At 36.0% G+C, this 25,710-nt stretch overlaps 1 protein-coding gene across 6 annotated transcripts in view; it reads right to left on the reverse strand.

Annotated features, from left to right (window-relative positions):
- Positions 1-4,535: 4,535 nt before the first annotated feature.
- The window catches only part of Erbin (erbb2 interacting protein), a 97,195-nt gene continuing 76,020 nt past the window's right edge, over positions 4,536-25,710 (reverse strand). For 3 of the 6 annotated variants that reach the window (XM_055601967.1, XM_055601965.1, XM_055601964.1), the window contains 7 exons: positions 20,941-22,477; positions 16,349-16,492; positions 13,867-13,965; positions 10,726-10,932; positions 9,126-9,218; positions 8,611-8,685; positions 4,536-6,567 (listed from right to left, as the gene is read on the reverse strand). In XM_055601967.1, the coding sequence (XP_055457942.1) occupies positions 6,460-6,567; positions 8,611-8,685; positions 9,126-9,218; positions 10,726-10,932; positions 13,867-13,965; positions 16,349-16,492; positions 20,941-22,477 (2,263 nt within the window). In that variant the 3' untranslated portion in view covers positions 4,536-6,459. The remainder of the gene's footprint in view (positions 6,568-8,610; positions 8,686-9,125; positions 9,219-10,725; positions 10,933-13,866; positions 13,966-16,348; positions 16,493-20,940; positions 22,478-25,710) is intronic. The other 3 variants (XM_055601969.1, XM_055601966.1, XM_055601968.1) reach the window with 3 other exon arrangements.

A 25,710-nucleotide genomic window follows, 5' to 3' on the forward strand; every position in this document is an offset into this window, starting at 1 on the left:
GCCTCACATCATTCTCACTTCTCTTTGCCTCAGGGCTGTTGTCTCAACAATGTAAGTTCTCAGACATTGCTCCAGTGTCACGTTCAGGGCCGTGGCCATGGACTGACTCTGAAACTGTAAGGATGGTCCCCAGTTAAATGCTTTCTTTTGATTATGGTGTCTTTTCACAGCAGTAGAAGAGTAGCTAAGACAAGACTGTTTCAATTTCTTGAGAATATATTTTCTACTATTCTGAAGTAATTATTTTGTACATATAAGTTCAATTGGCATACTGTATTGTTCAAGTTTTTTCTTATGACTTCCTCACTGTAACTGAAAACAGAGGACTGAGTTCTACTGTGTTGCTATTTCTGTAAATGCTTGTTTTATATATTTGGAAGCTCAGGTACATGCATGTACACATTCACAATTGATATTCTCTCATTCCCTAAGTACTGCCATGAGGTCCTAGCTCTCCTGTCTCAAGTTTTTTGTTTATCTGGGGAAACTTTAATTTCAATTCAGAGATCTTCCTGCCTCTTCCTCCCCAGTGCTGAGATTAAGGGTATCCACTACCATGCCTGGAGATAATGGTTTATTTTTTTCATCATTATTCTGGTGCCAAAATCTTATGTAACCCAGACTGGACCCCCACTTTGCTGTGTAACAGCAAATGAGTTTGAACTCCTCCTGACCAAGTGCCACCATGCCCTTTTCTGAGGTACTAGGGACTGAACTAGGCCTCTGTGAGCCCTAGCAAGTATTCTGCCAGATGACTTCATCATCTTTGTAATTTTTTATTATGGTATAGATTTATTTTTAGATAGTTATATGAGTTTCCTACATTTGCATATACATTCTTGTCCTAAGACTATGGGGAGTTTTGCTTCCCCCCCCCCCTTCAAATAGATTCTCTGTTTCCTTCTTTCTTCTGGAAGAAAGATAAGACTAGAGACTTCCATGAGAATGTATCTTTCCCTACTTCATTTCCTATTAAGTTAGTTATGTTTAAAAAAAACTTCTATTTAAAAGTAGTTCTTAGGTTGCCAAGATGGCTCAGTGCGTAATGGACTCCCACCAGCTGTCTTCTGATCTCTACAGTAGCCTTGACATGCCATCTACATGTATAAAACAATAACGCAAAAATTAAAAATAATCTCAATGAGTAGTTAAATATGGTCAACACTATTGAATCATTGGTTTATTCACTTAAACAGAATCTGTCAGGTGCTGTGATGGGTATTAAACGTGACTACTTTTGGCTTTTCTATTATCTAACTGACATTATTCATGTTTGTTGGCACTTCTATAATCCCAGCACTCCGCAACCTAACACAGGAGGAATGCCATGACTTTAAGGCAATTCTGGGCAACATACTGAGTTCCAGAACAACCTGGGTTAAAGAGATCCTTTTCTCAAAAATGAAAGTTATTTATACCCAGTAATTTCTGTTCTTTCCTGAATACATAAACTTAACATGCTAACAGCTAGGCATGGTAACTTATGTCTGTAATCCCAGCAGTTGGGAGGCTGAGGCAGCACTGCCATGAGTTCCATGCCAGCCATGATTACATAGCAATATGACTTAAAATAACCAAAATGAAGCCAATGTATCTTGTCTTTAAATATTTTTTAGTGATATAATTGCAGTGTCAACATTTTATAGTGGTATAATGTAAGGGAGTTTTATTTTTTTTGCTTTTTTTTTAAATCTCTAAGTTAAGCAACAGTACCCAACAGGAACTGAATCTCTCTTAATACTCTTCCAGGACAAACAGAAAGTGCAGGATGCCAAAGCTGACAGTTTAAAGATACAAAGCAGGAAAAATTGTTACAACTTTCATTCCAAAAAGTTCTGCCCAGGTTCCTTCTTTCTGCTCCACAGCTTGGGTATTTTCTCAAGGTAGTAATGTGAGGATAACTGTAGGCCATACCTTCTCCTTCCCTTCCCTCAGTATCACTATTCTTCACCATCCTATGTTCAGTACTGTGAAGGTCATCCTTTCATATTTTGCCTGATTTTAGCCATTATTAGTCATGAAAATGAGATGTCAAAAACTTACCATGAAATACATGGGAGGGGGCCAAGAAACAGGAGCAAAGATGAATTATCCTTAAGGCAGTGAAGTCTGGTATCCCAGACTATAAGCATCACTAGCACTTGCGAGAACTGTAAAGTCCTGGGTACCTTGCAGGAGACTCTTGACAGATGCTGAAGCTTGAGGAGAAATGCTGATAATGCTGGTATAAAATATTAACACACATACAGGTTTTATATGACACATAAAAGCAAGTAATACAGTAAGTTATTAATAGAACACAAGTAATAGGTATTCACTAAAATTTACAACTTTGCTGGGAGAATGTAAGGCCGAGGCTCGGAAAGTCCTGCACATATTGGTAACTTGGTCAAGTTTACATTGTAGAGAGTAAGAAAAGTAGACTCGGGGCTGGAAAGGTTAAGACCACTGGTTGCTCTTCCACAGGGCCTAAGTTCAACTCCCAGCATCTACACGGAGGCTCACAACCATCTGTCACTGCAGTGCCAGGGATTAATGCCCTCTTCTGTCTGCACAGGCACTGCACACATCTGGTACACAGGCATGTATGCAGTCAAAACACCCACACACATAAAATAAATTTAAAAAAGTAGGTGTGTACAGTCGAGGCAGAAAGACCAGGTAGCTGATCTCCACCCGATACAACATCCGGTAACAAACTCAAGACAGAGGCTCAAGCGGGAGAGAACATCTGCACTGCTAACAGAGTACACATGGCAAGAGGAGCTTTGTGACTCGGGCATGGAGAATTTATTGAGAATATTGAAGCATAAGTGAGATTTGATCATATGGTGCTAATTTTTTTAAACAAAACAAAAACAAGATACTATCAACAATGGTGACCATACTGTGGACTGGAAAATGTAATGTCTAAAATAAGAAATTCAGGCACTGAGACACAAGCCTGTAATGCCAGTACTGGAAAAGCTGAAGCAGGAGGATTCAGAATCCTAGCTACACTGTGACTGGATATTTCCTGGGCTACACAGCAAAACTCTGTTTCAAGCATTCCTATGCCAGAAGATAAGAAATCAGTATTTAAAACCTATAGGAAACTCCTGCAAGTTTTTTCTTTAAAACTTCTGAGAGGCTTAAAACCAGTGAGGAAAATGGCCAAGAAGAGTAAGAAATGTCCAAAATGGTAAGGTAAACATTGATGGACACTGTGATAGACGAACCCCCATTGCCAACTTGGCTCGATTTAGTATGACACATAGGTGTGTTTTTGAGGGATTCTAGAGGGCTTAACCGGAGGCAGGGGACACTAGTCACAGGGTGAATTCTGTACTGAATAAGAGGCCCACGTTCAATTCTCTCTTCTCCCGGACCACAGAAGCAATGTGCTGGCTGCCTCAGGCTCCTGCTAAGAGTTTCTGCCATGATGGACTGTAATGCATCTCAAATACAGAGCCAAAATAAGCCCTCCCTTCCTTCAGTTGACTGTGTTATGACCAAGAGAAGGTAGCTAATAAGGCACCTAGTTTAAACCCTGTAGTAAGCAGAGGAACCAAGTTTAAACAAACAGCAGACTACAATGCTGCATGTGTACATGTTTATATGTGCATGTGATACTAGGTGTCTTTTTCAATAGCTTTCCATCTTATATTTATTTTTTAACTGTTTGAACAGGGCCTCTCGCCGAGCCTGAAGCTCAGATTCATATTCTTTTAGACTGGCTGGTCAGGGTACTACAGGGAACTGCCTAACTGCATCCTCAGTGCTGGAATTACAGGTACATGCTGCTACACCTGGGTTTTTTATGTGGGTTATGCTCATGTGAAAATCATCTTCCGACTGAGCATCTCCTGAGCCCCTCAATGATCATTCTGATTGGTACAATTCTCTACCAATTGGGGCACCATATTTAACTAGTTATCACAAACAAAATGGATCTGGTTTTGAAAACCTGCTGCACAGTAGCTGTTAAAGTCAGTTTTGAGTATGGTCACTCCTACAATTTAGTAAGCAATATAAATTATAGCTTCTGCATTTCTGTCAAAAGATACACATTATTCAAACTTTTAAATTTTGTTACCATAACAAAATTCTTAAAAGCGTAACTTTACTCCCCACCTCATCCCCAATATTCTGTAAGAATACTTTGGGTATTAGTGTAATATTTTACTCCTTAATTTTTTCTAACTTTTCTTCTGTATCATATGTTACTCCATCTTTCAAGAATACTCCAAACCCTCAAATGAGCTGCAGTGGAATACAGGGCTAGTGCACATGACACCTGCTGCACTCATACTAATAATCTCAATGGGATATGCACAATACATCATTCAAGAAGCTCTGATCCTATAAAGCCCAATTCCTGCTGCAAAATCGTAATTCGCCATTCAGGGTAAGATCACTGAGAACTGTGCAATTATATCTATTCTAATCATTCCTAATTAAAAGGGATTGTGAAAATGTGAAGTCAATAAGGGAAGAATGTGACCATCTTACAATGCCAACATAAAGAATAAAGGGAACACCGAGACTTGTATTAAAGAAGCTGTTTGTCATTCTTTGTTTAAGAGATTACAACACATACAAGTGAATTTTATCAAAATACAGCACATTTCTGCTACTATATTCATAAAAATCAATTCCTATGGAAATAGTACTGAAAATCAACTAAAAATGAGTTAAAATTTACAAAGAGTTGTTAAAGGGTTTCAATCAAAATTATTAAAACTATACAGTATAATACCCAATTGATAACAGCTTGAAAGAAGTGCAATATTTGAGTTCAAATATTTTCAAAAGTGCTGACTATTCTGACTAGAAATGGGAAATGAAGTCAACTCATCTTGTGCAATAATGCAAGTGGTGTTTTAGCCAGTCCTCTCAACTAGTAAAGGTTGAAGAAAAAAAGCATAACATATTAAAAATACCCAAATTATGCTTCTCAGAAATTAAAAACAAATGAATTCAAGAACTGAGTATTGCTCTAATAAAAGTTTTCAGACTAGCCTTAACTAAAAACAGTCGCTGGTCTCCTATGGCACTTTTCTCTGGTCCGAATAAACATGCATTACTTCTTACCGCTGCATGTTACTCAAATTTTTATTTGATTACATAAAACAGAAGCAAATAAAATTAATGGTCTGGATAAACAAAATTAATAAACCTCTATTATCAAATACTTGTTACAGTAACTAGGAACAAAGGCAATTGGTGGTAAAACACTATCACATGATACATTTAGAAACCCTTTAAAGACTCTGAAGTGTGGAGTTCACATTAATGTTATCTGTAGGAACAGCCCTTTATTTGGACACTTGACACCCTGGCAGGTCTCGAGGACCATCCCTTTGCTCTACAACTCTCCACAGCAATTCTATCACTGTGCCAGTTTTACAGACTTGCTTTGGTTTCCTAGCTCCATGCGCACTCACATTTCCTTTCACTTTACCATGACAATGCCAGGCCAACAGAAACAAGAGGCTTTCCGAAACCTTCTATACTTTGTATTATGGGCAACACACACAACTTAAAACTGGCCTTTACGTTTCATTTGCTTCTTAAAACAAAAATTATTAAATTAAATTATGATGGAGTACTAATTATAAAAATTAGACTGCAAGTACCACCATTTGCTAAAGAAAAAAGTATCACAATTTCATAGTCAGGGAAATGCGTGGACATGCATCTACATTAGAGTTAAAAACTTCTGTAACTAAAAAAATTAAAAATTGAATCACCAGTAGCAAATGTATAGTCAACAGCTATGACAAGAATCGATCTTTTAGAGCTCATAAAATGCAATTATTGTCTTTTAAAAAGACGTTACATGTTTTATTGCATTATTCTATTAATAAAAATACATTATTAGGTAATTTTTTCACTGTTTGCCTCAGATTTTTATAGGAAATAATGTTTTATTCTGGTCTCGGAAACAACCCACCAGCACCAGCTTCATCTACTCTCTCTTCAGTATGCACATAGCAAAAGCCAACACTTCAAATCTCTTACCCACATGGAAAAAGTAGTTCGGCAGAAAAAACATTAATACCAGTTGGATAAAAGTAAGGGCACAAAAGCTATGAGACAGATAGCTCTGCCATCTGTCTCTGGGCTACAATCAAGGCTAATTATTGCCTTGTATACAGTCAGTCATGTGTATGAAATCCAAAAATAAACCTACAATCTATACAAAAACAACATAATTTTGTTTTTGTAGCCTTGATTTGCTAAGTTTAAAAACCTAACAACAATTTCATATGATATGAATCCAACAGTCTCTTCTGTCTTCTGTACAGTGGTGCTTCCCCTCTAACACAAGCTCCGTTATTTCAGTAATGTACAAGTTCCAAGCCAACTGTCTGAGTTCTTCTTTACATATAAAAATAAGCAAAATAGTCATTTCCCCTCCAAGTGTCTTCTAATAAATCTTGCTATCTTCCCCCTTTTCTTTTTTGTCTATAGTGCTTATGAAGAAACTTCTCGTACAATGATGAGTTCTACTGCATTATGGAAAGTTTTTAACAAGGACACCGCTTGTCCATGTTCAATGTTGATAAAACTGTAGCCATTAGCCTAGAAGAAAGAGGAAAAAACTTTTAGGAAAAAGCTTAGAAATGTATTTGCATATATATATATATATATATATATATATATATATATATATATATATATATTTATTTTTTTTTTTTACATTTCTAGATATAAAAAAAAGGATGACTTTAGCAATTTAGAACAACATAATGGCTGATGAGATGGCTCAGAGAATAAGGCCACTTAATTCCATATGGGAAGTCCTGAGTTTGATTCTGTGGACCAACATCTTAGGAGAAAACTGACTACTTCAAGTTGTTCTCTGATCTCTACACTAATGAAGTGCAGTACATGTGTGTGCACACACATATGTAAAATTAAAAACACTTATGACAAATGGTCCCTACACTCCATACTTAGGGAAATATGATCTCTAAAGAAATGACCTAGGAACTAGTACTTTGTTCAGGTTATCAGAGAATTCTTTCTAAAATTTTACTTTATTAAGTTATGTGCGCCGGTTATTGCCTTCATATATATCTGTGCATGGCACTCAAGAAGGCCAGAAGAGGGTGTTAGATGCCCTGAAACTGGAGTTACAGATAGTTGTTTCTAGGTACCCACCCTAGATGCTCTGCAAGAACAGCTAGTCCTCTTAGCCACTAAGCTCTCTATTCAGCCGCTCAGATAATTCTAATAGTGTGGCCCAGAGCTGGGAAGTGCTGTCTAAGAAGGGATCAGACAGGGTGTTGTGTGCATTGTGTTAACGTACATCCAGGCTTACCAATCAGCAAGAATAACTGAAGGCAGTATGTAGACTTCAGTCACTGGAGCCACTGGTTCCAGACCAGCATACAGGCTTATAAAGGCTAGCTAGTTTTTATTGAGCTCGTACTCTATCACACATACACGTTGAAGTGCTTCATGTGAAATAAATGCTTTTATTCTTAAGAGAATACTATAAAGATAACACTACAGATTTTTTTTTTCTTCACCCAAGACAAAGTTTCACTGTGTAACCCTGTCTCTTCTGGAATTCACTCTGTAGAACAGGCTGGCCTTGAACTCAGATGTGTCTGCCTCTGAATCCTGACTGCTGAGATTGAAGGTGTGTGTAAGCATGGGCTGGGTCTATAGATTCTTTCATCTTATTTGAGAAGACCGAAAACCCAGCAATGTCTGGTCAGGAATAATAACTCCCTATCACAAAACTGAAATCACAGATTTCCATGTGATTCAGAAAAATCTCTCTCTCTCCCTCTGTGTACAGGAAAAATAAAAGTGGATAGTACAGATAGTGTGGCAAAGTGTAATCACTTTTGTTACACAGTTCTGAGTTTTCTGAGTCTGAAATTTTTTAAAAATAAAAAAACTTAAAAAATTGTATTATCATGAATTTTCATGTCAACCTTTGGATCACTCCCATTTTACTGCTGATGGAGGCACAAAGTTAACATTTAAAAAGTGGTGAGCAAGCATTCAATCTGAGGTCTGTACTTCCAGCTACTAAACTCTTAATGGATCTATCATCTTTGGTTTGAAGGTTATTTCTCACTGTTATCTGAACTAACAACAGGAAAAGTAGGAGGGAGGAAGTGGACTATTCTTGTGTCCTAAGAGAATGCCACACTGCACGAACTTGGGTAAAATGAGTTACTGAAGTGACATAGGGAAGGAGTGCAAATTAAAAAAATAAAGTTTCTCAGATTTTGAAATTTTACTGTGATAAAATGACAACTCGTGTCCAAGTAGATCCTAAATTAGTAAAAATTAACATTTCCAAATTTAAATAAAATGATGTATCAAAAATATAAGCACGTTTTGTCAGTATGTAAAGTAGAAGTATTTAAAACTATGAAAACATTAAAGTAAGTTCTTTGTTTTGTTTTTTTTTCTTTTTGTTTTGGAGACAGGCTTTCTCTGTAGCCTTGGGTGTCCTAGAATAGCTTGGTAGAGCAGGCTGGCCTTGAACTCACAAAGATCTGCCTGCCTCTGCCTTGAGATTAAAGGAGTATGCCACCATGCCTAGCTGTAAAATAAGATTATTATAAAATGAAAGAAACAATAAAAAGTGCACTTAATTACCTGAATAATTTTATCTCCTGGCTGTAGTAATTTTGATGCTGGCCCGTCGGGCTGAACCCTTGTTACAAATATACCCTTCAATGAACAATAACAAAAATTATTGACAGAATGAATCAGTAACAAGGAAACTCCCCCCTCTCTTTTTTATCAATACTAATGCAAATATGTATCTGGTGGAAACTGTCTCCTTGACTTTTTGAAGTAACACTCTTGCAGGTCAAAATAATTTCTGCCTCTAGTAATTCTGACTTTAGCAATGTAATGAAGTAACTTCCATGGATTTTTGGAGAAGCAATAACAAAATTAAAAATCACTTGGTAGTATCATCAATATTCACATTTTTGGTTAAATTCTTTCCTTTAAACAACATGCAATGATCAAATTTCAAAAACCAAAGGTAATAAAGAAAGAAAAGGGATGAGAACCACATAGATTTACATTAGACTTTCACTTAAGTATGGGCTTAATTAATGAAACCTTATGAATGTTCAAGGACATATTTTAAAAAAACTTACATCATCATCAGGTCTGAAAGGGTTTCCTCTACCCCCAACACCTCCTGATATGCTAAATCCAAGTTCTGGATCCTTTTCTACTCTTACTCGAATCTGATTTAATATGAAAATAAAAAATATTATCATACCAGAAAAATTTACTCTATAATATCCATATTTAAAAACTGGTGAATTAAATACAAGCAGAATATTCAAGGATTCATCAAAAATAAACATTTCAGCAGATGAGGTGACAAGACAACACAGAACATCATTAATGTTAATGAGTTAGTGAGTTAAAGGCACAGTGGGCTGACAACGTGGAGCTCCTAACTTAAACCACTTATGCATTTAGTCAACTGATGGTAGCTCTGGTATACTTTTTAGCCAGCATGAGTTTTAACAGTATGTGCATACCTTTAGAACATGTCTGCATATTCTCATCAGTTTTCACTATAGACCATCTAAATTACATGCTGCCTTTGCCATATAGAAGACATAATACGTATTGTGTCATAAGATAGTTATGACATTCAGAGCTGGATTTAGAAAATAAACTCATTGCCTCTATCTTTTTATATGTTTCAGGGGAGTTAGGATTTTAAGATCAGAGCAACTGATGGTAGTTTTTATAAACTACTGTAAAATAAGAAACGCAGAGAAACATTTTCTTTTCTTGGGACAGGGTCTCACTATGTAGTCTTGGCTGGCCGGGAATCTGATTAGTAGACCAGGCTGGCTTGAACTCATAGAAATCCTCCTGCCTCTGGCTCCTAAGTGCTGGCTTGTGTTTTGAGACAGGGTATCACTAAACAGTCTAGGCCAGCCTGGATTGTCTGAGGCATCTAAGCTGGCCTTGAATACACTACCCTTCAGCCTCAGCCTTCAAGGTGCTGGAATACAGCAGGTTACAGAAGCTACATTTCTGCTACAGGATGCTCCTGTTTACACACTCAGTCAAAACAAAAAGTAACCACTACCAAAGGTTTCAACGTTATCATCACCTCATAAATAAACCATTAAGACATATGAGATTATGACCTACATGTCTTGAAAATTATACTCTCAATGCAGTCTAGAGCATAGCTGAATCTCCAACTCTAAGAGCCAAGACTCTGGTATAGGACAGAGACTGAATGGTCCCACTATTCACAGTCTTAGAAGAAAATCTACCCGAGCACCATCAATCCATTTTGATTTTTTGTTTGGTTGGTTTTTGGTTTTTTTGAGACAGGGTTTCTCTGAGGAGCTCTGGCTGTCCTGGAACTCACCCTGTAGACCAGGCTGGCCTCAGACTGATGAATATCAGCCTGCCTCTGCCTCCTCTGTTAGGATTAAAGGTGTGCATCACCACCGTCAGACCCATCAATCCATTTTGGATAAGCAATTGCATTAGAATTAAAAAAACCTACATCCCCAATATTAAATCCTATGGTACATGATCATAAAGCCAAGTTAAAAACTATAAAGTTTAATTAGCACTTTAGAAAACTAAATTTTATAAACTTAAAACAAAATGGTAAAAACTACTGTTAAAATTCTATATGACATTATTGCTATTAACCTATAAAATATATGAAAAGTTGAATTTTGTATTTCAAACAGTCTTGATAATTCTTACCTCTTGCTTTGCCAGTTCATGGCCTTGTCTAGGAGAACAATGGGGATGTGTATGTGGAGGCTGGTGGGCCACTTTCAGCATCAAATAATCAATTAGTTGTTCTCTAGAGGGATGCCTTGCCACAGATCCCTGAGGGGGATGATGGATTTGACTATAATTTGCCTGAGGCCTGAGAGGCTGGCCCATCTGTCCATTACTCAAAGGCATCTAAGAAAAACATGAGTTATCTTAAAAATGACCAGTAATAATGTGTTATTACAAGCACTTGGATATCCTTCTTGGAGTAAAACAAAAAAGCACCAGAGTTTTAACATTCTACACCATTCAATTCTGAGCTACTCACTATATTCTCATTTTAAATCTTTCAAAAGAAAAGTTATTACTGTCTTAATTCTAAACTTGCTTGAACTGGTTGACTCTATCAGCAACCTTTTAAATGAAGAACTCATGTATATTTTACATAAATTGCTTTTCTGTTAGATATATACCTATTGTACATTTACCAAATGTAGGAAATGTAGGAAAGAAGTATACTGAAAACTTTACCGATAATATAAAACAAATCTTTATACACTAAAAAAAGTTAAAACTTGTTAGCTATCCTTTTTTCATACCAAATCATAACACACATATACAAAAGGTGTAGTTTGTTTGTTTTTGTTTTTTAAGAAATGTTTTTTCTGGGTAGCCCTGGCTGTCCTTGAACTCAATCTGTAGACCAAGTTGGCCTTGATCTGCCTGTTTCTGCCTCCCATGTGTGTTCACTATCACCAGGCTAAAACGGTGCATTTTAAAATGTTTTTCCTGGAGGGGGGGGGGGGCTAATTCAGAGGTAACAGCTTTTTCTTAATTTGAATATATTTGCTACCTTTATATCTTCCTTTTCAGAAATAACAAGTCAATTTATCTACATAGAAATTATGTGAATTTATTTGTAATAAATAAATAAATAAATAAATGAATAAATAAATTTCTTCCTTATGTATGTGTGCAGGTGCCAGCAATTTTCAAGTTCTCTAAATATTAATTCTATGGAATATTAAACAACGAGATGTAAACATTGATGTTCTACTTTATTTTCCACAAAAGAAACTCCCACCACTGAACTCCTAACAAGCCACCTTGAACACCTCTACACTCACATTATAAATGTTCACATGTAAAAGACCTTTACACAGAAGAGGAAATAAATGCTTCAGCTATCCATTTATTTAAATTTTCCTTGTTGGTTAAGAGTAAAGTATTTCTGTCCACAAGAAAATTAGTAGAAAACAAAAATTTCCTAAAAGTTACTCAGAATTAGAAATTTAGCAAAAGTTTCAGAAATGTATGTTGAGAACTTGTATCTTCCCAAAGGTACAAAAAAAATTTTGGAATTTAGGAAGAAAACTGTACTCTAAAAATACCCCTTTTTCCATTATACTAAAAAAATTATAGTTGATTATTTTTTGAATAATTTATGTTCATGTTATGTAAAGTAGTGTTTTGACTGTATGTCTGTCTGTGTGAGGGTGTCAGAGCCCCTGGAACAGAAGTTACAGACATTTGTTAGCTGCCGTGTAGGTGCTGGGAATTGAACCCAGGTCCTCTGAAAAAAACAGTCAGTGCTCGTAACCACTCAGCCATCTCTCCAGCCCTATAGTTAATTCTTAAGTCAAGGAAGATACACGGGTAGTTTATGACACAAATCTTATATTGGGTCAGGTACTATACTATGCTCACATGTCTGGTTAAAAAGCCACTACAGTTATTTGCTACTTGATAACTACAGATTTAAAGCTAGTAAACTATCAAGGGGTGCTCTAACTGGCTGTGCTACTGTTTTACTATTTACATAAAATTCCATGGGACCCCCATATCTTCCTCTGTTTCTACCATTTATTCACACATACAGATTTCAGTATCTTCCTCCTGACAAAAAACAAGGTAAGTCCTTGTACATGCTAGGCAAATGCTCTGTCACTGTCACCTGCACACCTGAACTACTTTTTGTTGTTATTAAGTAGCACTTATTTATTTATTTATTTACTTACTTACTTACTTATTTATTTATTTAGTTATTTATTTATGTGTGTGCGTGCGCATGAGCACATGTGTTAGTACAGGCATGCCGTGACATAGGTGTAAGGTCACCGTGACTGATCTCATGTTGTGAGACTTGAGGACAACTGCCTTTATCCACTGAGTCAACTTTCTTGTTTGACATTCTCTGACCTTATAGCCATGCTAGCCTCAAATTCTTGATTTTTCAGCCTTGGAATTCAAGTGCTAAGATAAAGACATGTGCTATTATACTGAGCCTATTCTGTTCCTAAGAACTGCTGACATCTGATGTTTGGTTTTGGCTAAACCAGTATTAAACATGAGAAATTTATTAAGCTATGATTAGCTGCTACCTCATGAAATCTAAAAAAATGTTAACAAGTAAGCTATAAAGGTACATACTGAAAAGAAAAATAAGTTGAATGACAGCTTTGACTTAAGAGAGAAAGGGATTAAATAAATAAGCGTGTATGAACTGATATATGGTATGGCTGGATGCCCTCCCTCAAGAGCAACTTAATAGTTTTAGATAATAAACAATCACATCTACTTACACTAGAGGCATGTAATTGGTTAAAACAAGAAAAAAATGTGAGAGAGTGGATTTTGTGGCATTGCCACAAATAATCTAGCTTTAAGTTTTTTTCTACAAAATACTAAAAAAGAATTACAATGATTACCTGTTGTACAACATATGAATCTTTCAAGATAATTTCTAATTATATATAAAGATTTCCAAATGTTTTTAGTTAATAGTAAAGGATTCTAGAATGCACAATTGAAGACAAGTCATCTTCTAACTCTCCAAATAGGTTTGTCATCAAGAACTCTAAAAAGTTCTTGATTCAAATAATGAAATAAGGAAGTGGAACTATAGAAACCAATAACTAGTCTGAAAAACCATGGAATAAAATGATAGAAAGCAGAGTCAAATTCTATCTTATATTTATGAATCATTTAAAGATAAACCTGCATAATAAAAGCAAGAAAGACCTCAAAATATTTTTAATCAAAGTACATACAAGATTTCAAATTCAAATACTGCCAAACACAGTCAGCTCAAAGACACTGCTTCACTTATTTGCTGTGAGCACCTACTTTCATCAAGCTGTCTGGAAGGTCGTTGGGACTAAGTGGACCTCCTGACATCAATCTATCATCTTGGCATGAATCTCCTGGACTGGATGTCTGGGGATGCTTCAAATGAGGAAGGAAAAAAAATTAAACAAATAATATACTTTAAGATGTGAAACAAAATGATGATGACGCATGATAGATTAAGAGAGCAATATTGCTAGACTGCAGAATGAGAAAGACTCAAATCAGATACTGTAATCATTATTGCTTTTAAGCTTTTAAGCTTCCTTCAAAGGCATGGCAAGATGTTTGTTCCTGTGAACATGTAAAAATTTATAAAGACAGACATTGCTAATCTTTACAATATATACCACTTTATGTTCTTTCCTTTTAGTTTAATTTATATTCTTAAGTTAGTATCTTTAATGAATAAATACAGCCAGTGGTTAAGATTCAAAGTAAATAAACTGCTTTCTTTGATTTCATAGTACTATACAGAACTTCTCAATTGCAATGATGTGCAGTCCCAATAAACTTACTGTGTAAAAGTTGTTGTTAAAAAAAAAAAAAGTGGTTGTTCTGTAATTATGTCATATTATCATTAGCTCAGTACTTTAAAGGCACAGTTTTAGAGAAATGCCTTAAAAGTTAATTCATATCTTCACATGCTAAGTATTTGCTCATTACAGTTTAACTTAATAATAACCTTAAAGGAAAAAAAATCAGGCTAAATGTCATTCTCCCTGAATAGCTATTATTATAAATATGATGGGAATAAAACATCTATAGTCATATTAAATTACTTCTAAGCACTCCTAATTTAGAAAATAAAGCATAGTACATTTTACTGTTACTTTCAATCTTTTAAAACAGTATTTGCCTAGCAGTAAAGAAATGTAAATTTAATACTGAAAAATAACTCAAAATACACTCCATTATAATGTACCATGGACCACATACAATTTTAAGGATTTGGAATTTATTCTTTTTTTTAAGATGTTTTTTATTATAACTTATTTAATTTTATTTTATGTGCTTTAGTGTGAAGGTGTCAGATCCCTTGGAATTGCCATTGCGTACAGTTGTGAGCTGCCATAAGGGTTCTGGGAATTGAACCCAGGTCCTTTGGAAGAGCAGACAGTGCTCTTAACCACTGAGCCATCTCTCCAGCCCCTGAAATTTAATCTTAAAAAAGAGTATTTCCAACAGACCCATCATGTTCAGTTAGTTGCTAGTTCAAAGAATGGTGTGATTATTAGCATCATTTGCTGTGATCTGATCTAATTTTATCTACTAACAGTATTTCATTTTTTTTAAAGATTTATTTCTTTATTATGTATACAATGTTCTGCCTGCATGAACACCTGCACTCCAGAAAAGGGTACCATATCTCATTATAAATGGTTGTCAGCCACCATGTGGTTGCTGGGAATTGAACTCAGAACCACAGAGCAGTGGTCATAACCTCTGAGCCATCTCTCCAGCCCTCACTTTTCTCTTATTGTGATATATTTTTAGAATACATAATGCAACACAGCATAGCTCAAAGTATGAAACTTAAACTCAAGCCTGAATAGACAACTATGCTTATGCATTTGTTAAAAAGCAAGCATATCATAAATGAAAAGCTAAAATTCAAGGCACATAGACTTTAAATTTAAGAAAAATAAAAGCAAAATGCTACTGTAAAACAAATCTGGGAAGAATAATTGTTTTAGATGACTATGAAGGCCACTCATGGTCTGCTGAAATTAAAGGCTGCCTGAACAGTCACCAGCCTTTCCTTCCTCTTTTAAACTAAAATGCTCCAAAGACTGCTGTTGCTATACAGCAAAGAAACCAAGTGATGACCAATGGTAGAGCACAGGCGAAGACCAGTTCAGAGCAACCACAACAAACTGAATCTGGGAAACTGCTCCTGCTCTAGATCGTAACAGAGGCGAATCAGGGATGAAGACAGGGAGACTGATGAAAAAGCAAATAGCCTACAACAGCAGAGAGTTAAAATAAAAGTAAACTACAAGAAGAAATAAAATAAGGTTGTAGAAGAAAGGTCCTTCAGGGCAGAAGGGAATATTTCAGGGGCTGCGCTACCTCTGTGTGTCCTTGCTGAGTCATGACAGACTTGTGTTATTCATTCTTTGCAATCCTTATAATTTACTCTTAAACTTTTACTAGAATAGTAAATTCTTTCACCACTAAGGACCATGATGAAATGTGTTCAATTAATTATTTGGATTTTTTTCCTCTTGGACTTAGAACTTCTCCAGCCTTATATTTAATCATATTCTAAAAAATATATATACTGCTTTTTATCACTGGACTTATAAACAGCTAGCTAATCATTAGCTTATGATCAAATAAACAGGACAGAGGTTGTAGACTAAGCCATGAAGAATTCAGAGAATACAAAGAACTTTCCCCCTCTAGAAATGTTAAGGCACTTAAGATCTTAATTTTCTCATGTATGTGCTAAAAGTACTAGCCTACTGTAGGTACTCACTCGATAAATGTGCCCACCAGAACCTCTTCCGTCTGCAACACTCAGGGCAAGGCTGCCCTGGCTGCCATGCAGATCCCTAGAGCTGCCATAGTGAGAGCTGCTTACAGCAGTAAGATTGGAATTAAAGGACCTTGACAGCATACTCTGAATAAAGAGAGGGTAGATTCAGAGATTAGTGCAGCATGCAAAATCCACAAGACATGTTATGTACACAGATTTATTTACAAGGAATCCCTCTCACACCACGAACAAATACCATGCAACACTGAATTTAGAACCTGAAAGAAACTGGTACATATGGCTACATAAGAACACACATGCATATACAGAACATACATAATCATAACCATTCAGATATTTAAGGACCAGAGCAGCACAAATGTATAGCTGCTTTTCTTTACTTCATTATGCTTAATATATTGTGTGTCAGAGACAGAAACTGAGCACGTACCCAGGTATGTATCTATTTATATAAAGTTGTATATAAGCAAATTTCTCTTTATCAAATTAATTGACCAGCAACTAGTAATTCTACATCAATTGGATTTCTAAAGGATCTATTTCTTTCTATAGGAATTCTCTTATTGCATATCATCAACACTTATACATGCTACAGCAAAATGTATTTGTGATAACCAACTTGTTATTATCACTTTCATTCCTTCAAAAGCTTTATTTTCCACAAAAAAAATCTTAAATTTTAAGATACAAGTTTAAAAAAGATTTTCTTCTTTTAAATCTTTGTACATGTGTCTGTGCATACACGTATGTACGCCCATGTGTGTGAAGGCCCATGAAGACTAGTAGAAGATATCAGATCCTCTGGAGCTAGAAATTATGGGGCTTGATGGCTAAACTACGGAAACCACATTTAAGGCATGGATGGTTATTAAAATAAAGAAGCGAAACATCATTTACATTTTACTCTTAGGAAATATATAGTTTCTCTAGATTTGAGGTTGATAATATTAAGAAATAACACAAAATTTCAAAAGGAAAAATCTATAAAATTACTACTCAGTTATTCTGTGAATTCTAAGGTATTGATTTTAACATGTTAACTTGACTGAATGCTAGGCACAATGTCCTAGGCACTGCTGTTCAATACTGCTGATGGTTACCTAATCATAAGAAAACAGGGCTGAGTACATACTTCAGTGTCAGCAAGGCTCTAGATCAGTGGTTTTCAACCTAACTAATGCTGAGACCTCCTGTGTATGAAATCATTTTTGTTGCTACTTCAGAACTGGAATTTTGCTGTTATGAATCGCAATGTAAACATCTGATATACAAGCCTCCAAAGGGTTGTGACCCACAGATTGAAAACCGCTACCCTTGAAGATTCCTATTATCTAATAAGAACAAATAAACGAGACATTTATGCTGTGTCAATAATACAGTTTGGAGTATTTCATATCTGATTTTTTTATATGGGTAGGAATATTAGCAAATACTAGTGTTAGTGATAATTCAACTCTGAAAGAAAAAGATTTGGCTGGCGGTGAACTCAAATCCATCTGCTTCTGCCTCCTGAGTGCTTTTCTAATTTTCATTGTTAGTTTAATTAAGTCAACGAAGAAATCTTCAAAGTAAAATCCGTTTTGTGTGTCTGGATTCCTAGTACAGTTTTTTTACAGATAAAGAAGAGTGTTATAACTAAAAGGTCCTAAGCCCATATGCTTCATTAAACTATTATCTATTGCACAAAGGAAAAAAAAAATCTAATACCTCAAAAGGTAAAGGAATCATTTTCCTTTGGGGAAAATTTTAAATGCCTTTCCTGCCACCTTGAATTATGCGAATGAGCATGCGCACATGTATGAGTGTGTAGGAAAGGAAGAGGTCCTTTATCATCCTCCAATACATTGAACCAATTCTTTAAAGTTTACAGTCTAAATCTTGCTATTCAAGTCCCTAATTAGTAGCATCTTTATGAAGTATTTATATTGCTTATGTATGCTACAATTATCACAGCTAATACAAAGCTGCCAGACTATAGCATAAAGTAGTTCTTATAAAAAAGGCAACTTTCTAATGCTTTTAGAACATTTCTGAACAGAAGCAAATAAGGTATGTATTTGTATTATAATAAAGCTTATAGAAACAATAGTTGCATGCTCTACTATCACAAATTCAAATAGTTCAAAACCAAGTAAGTTATATTTTGCCCAATCTCCACACCATATCACAATGCTTTTAAAAACTCTATTCTCCAAACTATTAGGAATAAAAAAACCAACAAAGTTGATAATCAAGTAAAGCTTTTAAAATTCTTTCTTTCAACCAATGACTTAAAATATTTTAGGCTAGTGAAGATAAAGGCCCTTGTCCCACCAAGCCCGATCCATGGGAGGCCTCCAAGTTTTTTTCTGACAACTCTGCCTGTACACGTGTACACACACAAAAACACATTCACACACACTCTCTAAATGTACTTTAAACTGGTTGTTGGGTGTGGTGGTGCCTGTCAGTAACTAAAGCACTTTCAGGAGTAGGGAGCAGAGCTGGTTCAAGGTCTTCTGCAGAAAGGAGTAGAGGAGAAAAGAAACAACATGAAGAATACAGTCTAGAAAGAATACAGCGAGCCTATAGGTAACAGCAGTACTGACTTTTGGTATTTGCTAGAAATATATCCTAAGCAGTGAGCTAGACTATACTACAGTGTACACAGCTGTCATTTAGTACTCTGGGAGGCAGTTATCTGGGCAAACATGTTAAGAGGAGAACTCTTAACAAAATAAGCAGTATATTATTTTTGGAAAAAGATATATCCTGTCAGCTATGAATCCAGTCTTTCAGTTTCTCTTCTCACAAGTCTTCTACGTCATTAATTCACTGAATTAATTTTTGACTTTCAGTACACAACTACAAAACTACTGTCATATATTTCTAAGAAACTGTGTATCAAATTTCTAAATATAATTTATCCAATGGAAAACAAAAAAGCTAAAAAGCAACTCAACAATGAGCTAGGTGTTATTACTAAGGTCCAGGCACATCACTGTCAAACAGAACACGGGGAGAACAAGCCACTTAATGTAAATGACACCAAACAAAAACCTTTCTAAAACAAAGAAACAAACCAACAAAAACAAAACCACCTCCTCCATACCAGAAACGATTATTTTAAATCTGATAATAGTGAAATTCCCAACAGCCACTTACACAAAGCACAAACCTTCAAGTTTTGTCCCTTATCTACAGTGACTAATTATAGGAATATTCAACCAGAAACAAAATCTAAGGATGTCTACTTTAATTCTCTTAAATTCAGTCCTGTATCTCACTCCTACTTATAAACACTTCATTCATTCTTACCTGCATCTCTGAAATAGCCTCCTCTTTGACAATACCCTTTTCCTTATAAAATCCATTTCTACATGTGCAATTGAAGTTTTTTTTTTATATAAATTAGAGCCATGCTCCTCATCTCAGCTTAAAATAAATGTTAAATTCCCAACAAAATGAACATCAATTCAAACTGCCTCAACAGTGTGCTACATAGCTATGGCAAACAGAAAGGATGATGAAGTAGCTATAGCTGACAGATGTTAGCTAAAAACTAACAATTACAGGCTGAGATTTCATACAACAGGATAGAAGGCAGTAATCATATTTTAGGCAGTTTTTTTTCTCAAAAAATTTAAGAAATTTAAAAATAATAAACAAGATATGATCAGCTCTACTTAATGTATTATATATTTAATAAGTAAAGAAATGCAAAATTTTAAAATAAAATTCATATATATGCAGATACACACACACACACACACACACACACACACACACACACACACACACAAATGGGGTGGGTGGGCAGAAGAACCAAAGTCTCACTATATAGCCAAGGCTGACTTCCAACTGGTGATCCTCCTGCAGCCTCTTAAGTGTTGCAATTACAGGTGTGTAATACCACGCCCGGTTTAAAGAGTATTTTTTATATTTGGGTGACATGGCAATGTACTAACATCAATTTTACAGAATTTTGTTTTTAATTCCTCTCAAAAGATTTAGAAATAAGGTTATGAAGTGAACGCAAGCATTAATTACTTTACCAAGCTGCACTACAGCCACAGTTATACTCAACTGAGTTGTTCAAGCACACTAGATATGCAATCCAGCAAAGTCAAGAATAAATGCCATGCCAGAGTCATCTGTGTCAGTGATGATGTTAGTTCATTTAATATAGACTGGAGGAAAAAAAGGTTTTTAATGAACTACTTACACTTGGAAATATTTTCTGTCTGGCATTGTCTTATGATATTTACATAACCATCATTGGTGGTGAGCAGTTCAGAAAGCACTGAACATAGTTGCGTGTATGCACTGTATCTGTATGTGTGCTGGCCAGAAGAGAAGCACTGCATGACCATCAGAGACTTTCAAGAGTGAGGAAGCAGCCTGCACAGCTACGTCACCTGTCTTAGCTTAAGTTTAAATACAGAACTCTGTTTCCAGCAACAGAGAAAATGCCTAGACCATAAGTAGGTAACAACTCAGAGTGTCTTATTCCATGGATTAAAAACAAAAGATTAACCATTTCTAAGGAAAATTCATAAAGAGGAGAATAAAAAAAACTCACGTTCAATTACCTTTTCTAACTTCTTGGCCTCTATGTGTCGAAGTACTTGTTCCCGCCAGTCATGAGGAACTTTACTTTTTCCTGGAGGATCTAATAAAGAATGTTCAGACCCAACCCTTGCATTTGGTCTTTTTGAAGGACTAGTCCGTGAGTAATTGAAATCACTAACTGACATAGTTCTCTCTGGTATTTCATTAATAGAGGGCCGGGCACTCTGAGGACGTGATGTATTTGGGCCATCAATGCTGTATGCTCGGGCAGAGAGAGGTCTCTGCGATCCTGCCATGACTGGAGTTCTTCCCACTGAATGTAACTCTCTGTATGATAAATAGTCTCCTTCAGTACGCCTTGGGGGACCAGGATCACCAACATTTACAGAAGCTGCTGAAGACACACTATTCTGTCGCTGAACTGTAGTCCGAGTTACTGCTGGAATTAGCCGGTCATTTGGGGAGAGAGCCCACATTTCTCCATGTCTGGCTGGAGCAAATCTCTGATGTAAGTGGTATGCAGTATTGGCTCTAACATTGTTATGATTAGAGAAATTCATATTGGCAGAATGCTTTGCATAACTGTGATTTTCTGCACTCTCTGATCTAGGAAGGCGCTGAAGAGGAAAACTGACAGGATCTAATTGTGGATTCTGTTTAGGGTGCCACAATGTGTCTTTGACTGCAGCACTGCCACTGTACTGGACATTATATTGCAGAGGACCATATGGTGGAGGAGGAGGTTGCGGGCCAGTTACTGTGGGGGCCCTTATTATATCTAGTTCTTCAGGGTTATGATTTGAATCGAACTTGAAAACTGTCTTTGTACCTGACAGTAACTCAGAAGCTGAAGAAGAAGCAGTGAACACCTGCAGGGGCTGATCATACAGCAGTGTAGCAGACTTGCTCCTGACAATGTTTTTCCCATCCACAGCAGATGCAATTTTAACTGTTGTATTTGGCGGCTGAGGACCATCATCACCAAGAATGTCATAGATTTTTAAGCCTCCAGTCTCCATGTTAGTTATACTATGAGATTTCACAACAGATCCAACTGGACCACTTCTTTGAGGGGAGAGATCTTCAGTACTTTTAGAAATACCCACATCAGTGGAAGAACTTGAGTTCTGTGGTTCAATCCTATCAGGAGACTGTGGAACTTCCTCAGAGAGGCCATTTACCTTATTGATGGACTCCAAATTTGGATACTTACTTCCATTTTCTGTGTGCTCAGCTTCACTTTTAGGATGAATACTTAAAAAGCCTGTTCCAAGCACTACATCCTGCATCTTTGATCTTTCCATGATTTCTGGCTGAAAGGTGTTATTGGTCACAAGTTTATTGAGATTCATGTTGATATGGTCTAATTGGTGAGACTCATCAGATGTGGCTTTTGAGTCAACATCTTTTTCAATCAGAACTAATTGATCTTCAATATTCAAATCATACACAGGTAACTTAAAATCCTGTTTATCATTAACTTTGAATTTTTCCTCTGATGAATTGTTTAAAATAACTCCATTTTGTAAAAGGCTGTTAAAATTTTCATCTTCTTGCCTAAAATAAAAGGGAGTTTTTTGAGAAAGTAAAACAGACAAGTTTTCTTGATAACAGAAGATCATTAGTAACTATTAGATATGTAGCTAAAAGAAGTGAACAGAATTGACAGAACTCCCGATGAAGACCTTTATTATAACATGAGTTTAAACATTACTATACCCTACTGACTTGGATAATTTTTATGTTTTTATATCAGTTAAAACTAAATAAAAAACTGTCTAGTAGAGATTTATACTGGTAGAGAAACATGTAAAACAGTTGTAAGTAATCAATATCAAGATTTTCATCAACATAGACAATATAACTTATTACACAAAATAGGTTACTAGGACTAAGCTAAGAACAAGAGCAGAATGATAAATCTTCTGTCTTTTCACAAATGTGCTAAAATTTTAAATGCTTCAAGGTGGAAAAAACACAGTCAGACAGTAACTTGAGTAATCAGGTAAACGACACAGGACTATTTACAAGTGATTCTGAAACTTTACATTAACTGTAGTAATCACAGGCTACTATTCTTAACAAGCGGTTATTAAATCCAAATATGTAAAAATTAAATTAAACTAAAACAAAACTGCATAAACTCCTAAGTTCATAAAGGCATCAAAGAGAATCTATACCTCATCATTACTCTATAGAACAATTGGCAAATATTTCATAAATTCCTCATTATAAAACTATAGAAAGAATTTGGTAATGTTCCTTCTGTTTCTATTTTGTGGAATAGTTTGAAGAGAATTGGAGTTAACTCTTCTTTGAAGGTCTGGCAGAATTCTGTGCTGAAACCATCTGGTCCTGGGCTTTTTTAGGGAGGGAGACTTTTGACCACTACTTCTATTTCCTTGGGGGATATAGGGCTATTCAATCTTTCTACCTGATCTTGATTTAATTTTGGTAAATGGAATCTATCAAGAAAATTGTCCATTACCTTTAGATTTTCAAATTTTGTGGCATATAGGCTTTTGTAGTAAGACCTAATGGTTGTTTGGATTCTCTCAGTGTCTGTTGTTATGTCCCCTTTTCATTTCTGATTTTGCTGATTTGAATAGTTTCTCTCTGCCTTTTAGTTAGTTTGGCTAATGGTTTGTCTGTCTTGGAGGAATGGATACAGAAATTGTGGTACATTTACACAATGGAATACTACTCAGAAATTAAAAACAAGGAAATCATGAAATTTGTAGGCAAATGGTGGGAACTACAAGAGATCATCCTGAGTGAGGTATCCCAGAAACAGAAAGATACACACGGTTATATACTCACTTATAAGTGGATATTAGACATATAATATAGGATAAACCTACAAAAATCCGAACACCTAAAGAAGGTGAGCTAGAAGGAGGACCCTGAGTAAGATGATCAATCCTCACTCAGAAAGTCAAATGGGACGGACATTGGAAGAAGGAGAAAACAGGAAACAGGACAGGAGCCTACCATGAAGGGCCTCTGAAAGACTCTACCCAGCATTGTATAAAACCAGATAATGAGACTCATAAACAAACTTTGGGCAGAGTACAGGGAATCCTATGAAAGGGGGAGATAGTAAGACCTGGAGAGGACGGGAGCTCCACAAGGAGAGCAATAGAACCAAAATATCTGGGCACAGGGGTCTTTTCTGAGACTGATACTCCAACGAAGGACCATTCATGGATATAACCTAGAACCCCTGCTCAGATGCAGTCCATGGCAGCTCAGTATTCAAATGTGTTTCCTAGTAAGGGGAACAGGGACTGTCTCTGATATGAACTCAGTGGCTAACTCCTTGACTGCCTCCCCTGGGTGGGGAGCAGGCTTGCCAGGCCACAGAGGACAACAATGCAACCAGATTGGATGAAACTGGATAAGCTGGGGTCAGATGGAAGAGAAAGAGGACCTCCCCTATCCGTGGACTTAGAGAGGGGAATAGGAAGAGATGAGGGAGGGAGAGTGGGGTTGGGAGGGGAGGAGGGAGGGGGCTACAGCTGGGATACAAATATAAAAAATAAAAATTAAAAAAGAACTATAGAAAATATTTTATTTCTACTTGGTGGTACAGAACAAATGTATATGACCCTGACACCATGCAAAAATTACAATTCATAATTAAAATCAGCATATAAAAGGTACTGCTATACTCCCTGCTTAACACCCTTACTTTGTTATATAAAAGGACTGAAGAGTTGGCTCAGCCGTTAAAGGCTAGGCTCACACCATTAATATAAAAAAATGGTTTACACCATACTACTTTCCAATAATAACATTAGTAAAGTGTTATAATTCAACAAAATAAGCATCTTTTAATACATAAGCGATTATAAAATCAGTATTTTACTAAACCTCTCACATGAAATTGAAGGAACAGATGATAGTGTAGTATCTGAACTGAACTCATATTCAGACATAAAATTAGTATTTTTTTTAACACTAAGACAAGTAACAGTTTTTACTTAAATAGGTCTGCAACTTAACAATTTATCTCTAATCAGGGTTTAAAATATCTGTAAAAACAGCATATGATTCCATAGCAGGCTTAATCTTTTCCTCGAGCATACTTCTAGTCAATAGACTGAAACTACAGTTGAATGCCACTGTCTTGTTTTGACCTTACTCTGATAGCTTAAATAATAAAATTACTTTTAAACTTCTATTAAACCCAGGGTAAAAGATTTTGCACATTGTTTTTCTCTCAAAAGGTTTTCCTTACAAAATTGAGGCCAAATATACAGCACTGAGTAAGAGTATTTCAATGAACTCTTTGGTTAGCTAGAATGATCCAGCATTTCTTATGTGCATTTGCATTTTGTTTGCATGTATGTCTGCGTGAAGGAGTCAGATCTTGAAGTTACAGACAGTTGTGAGCTGCCATGTGGGTGCTGGGAATTGAACCCAGGTCCTTTGGAAGAGAAGTCAGTAATCTTAACCACTGAGCCATGTCTCCAGTCTAAGGTGGTCTGAATGAAAAATGCCCCACACAATCTCATATATAGGAACACTTGGTCTCTAGTCAATGACTCTTTTGGGGGGAACTTTTAGGGCACCAGACCTTGTTGGAAAATGCACATTACTAGGGATCAGCCTTGACTCATTTCTAATTTGTTCTCTGCTTTCCAGCTGTGGTTGGAGACAGATCTTCTGGCACCATTAAAAACTTTTCCTTTGGAACCATAAACCAGGATAAAACTTTTTTTTTTTTCCCATAAAAGTCTCATCTGGTCACTGTCTTTTATCACAACAACAAGAAGTAATTGTTTTTT

Source organism: Psammomys obesus, unplaced genomic scaffold (genome assembly GCF_907164565.1).
Source record: "Psammomys obesus unplaced genomic scaffold, mPsaObe1.curated_primary_1811, whole genome shotgun sequence".
Taxonomy (NCBI): domain Eukaryota; kingdom Metazoa; phylum Chordata; class Mammalia; order Rodentia; family Muridae; genus Psammomys; species Psammomys obesus.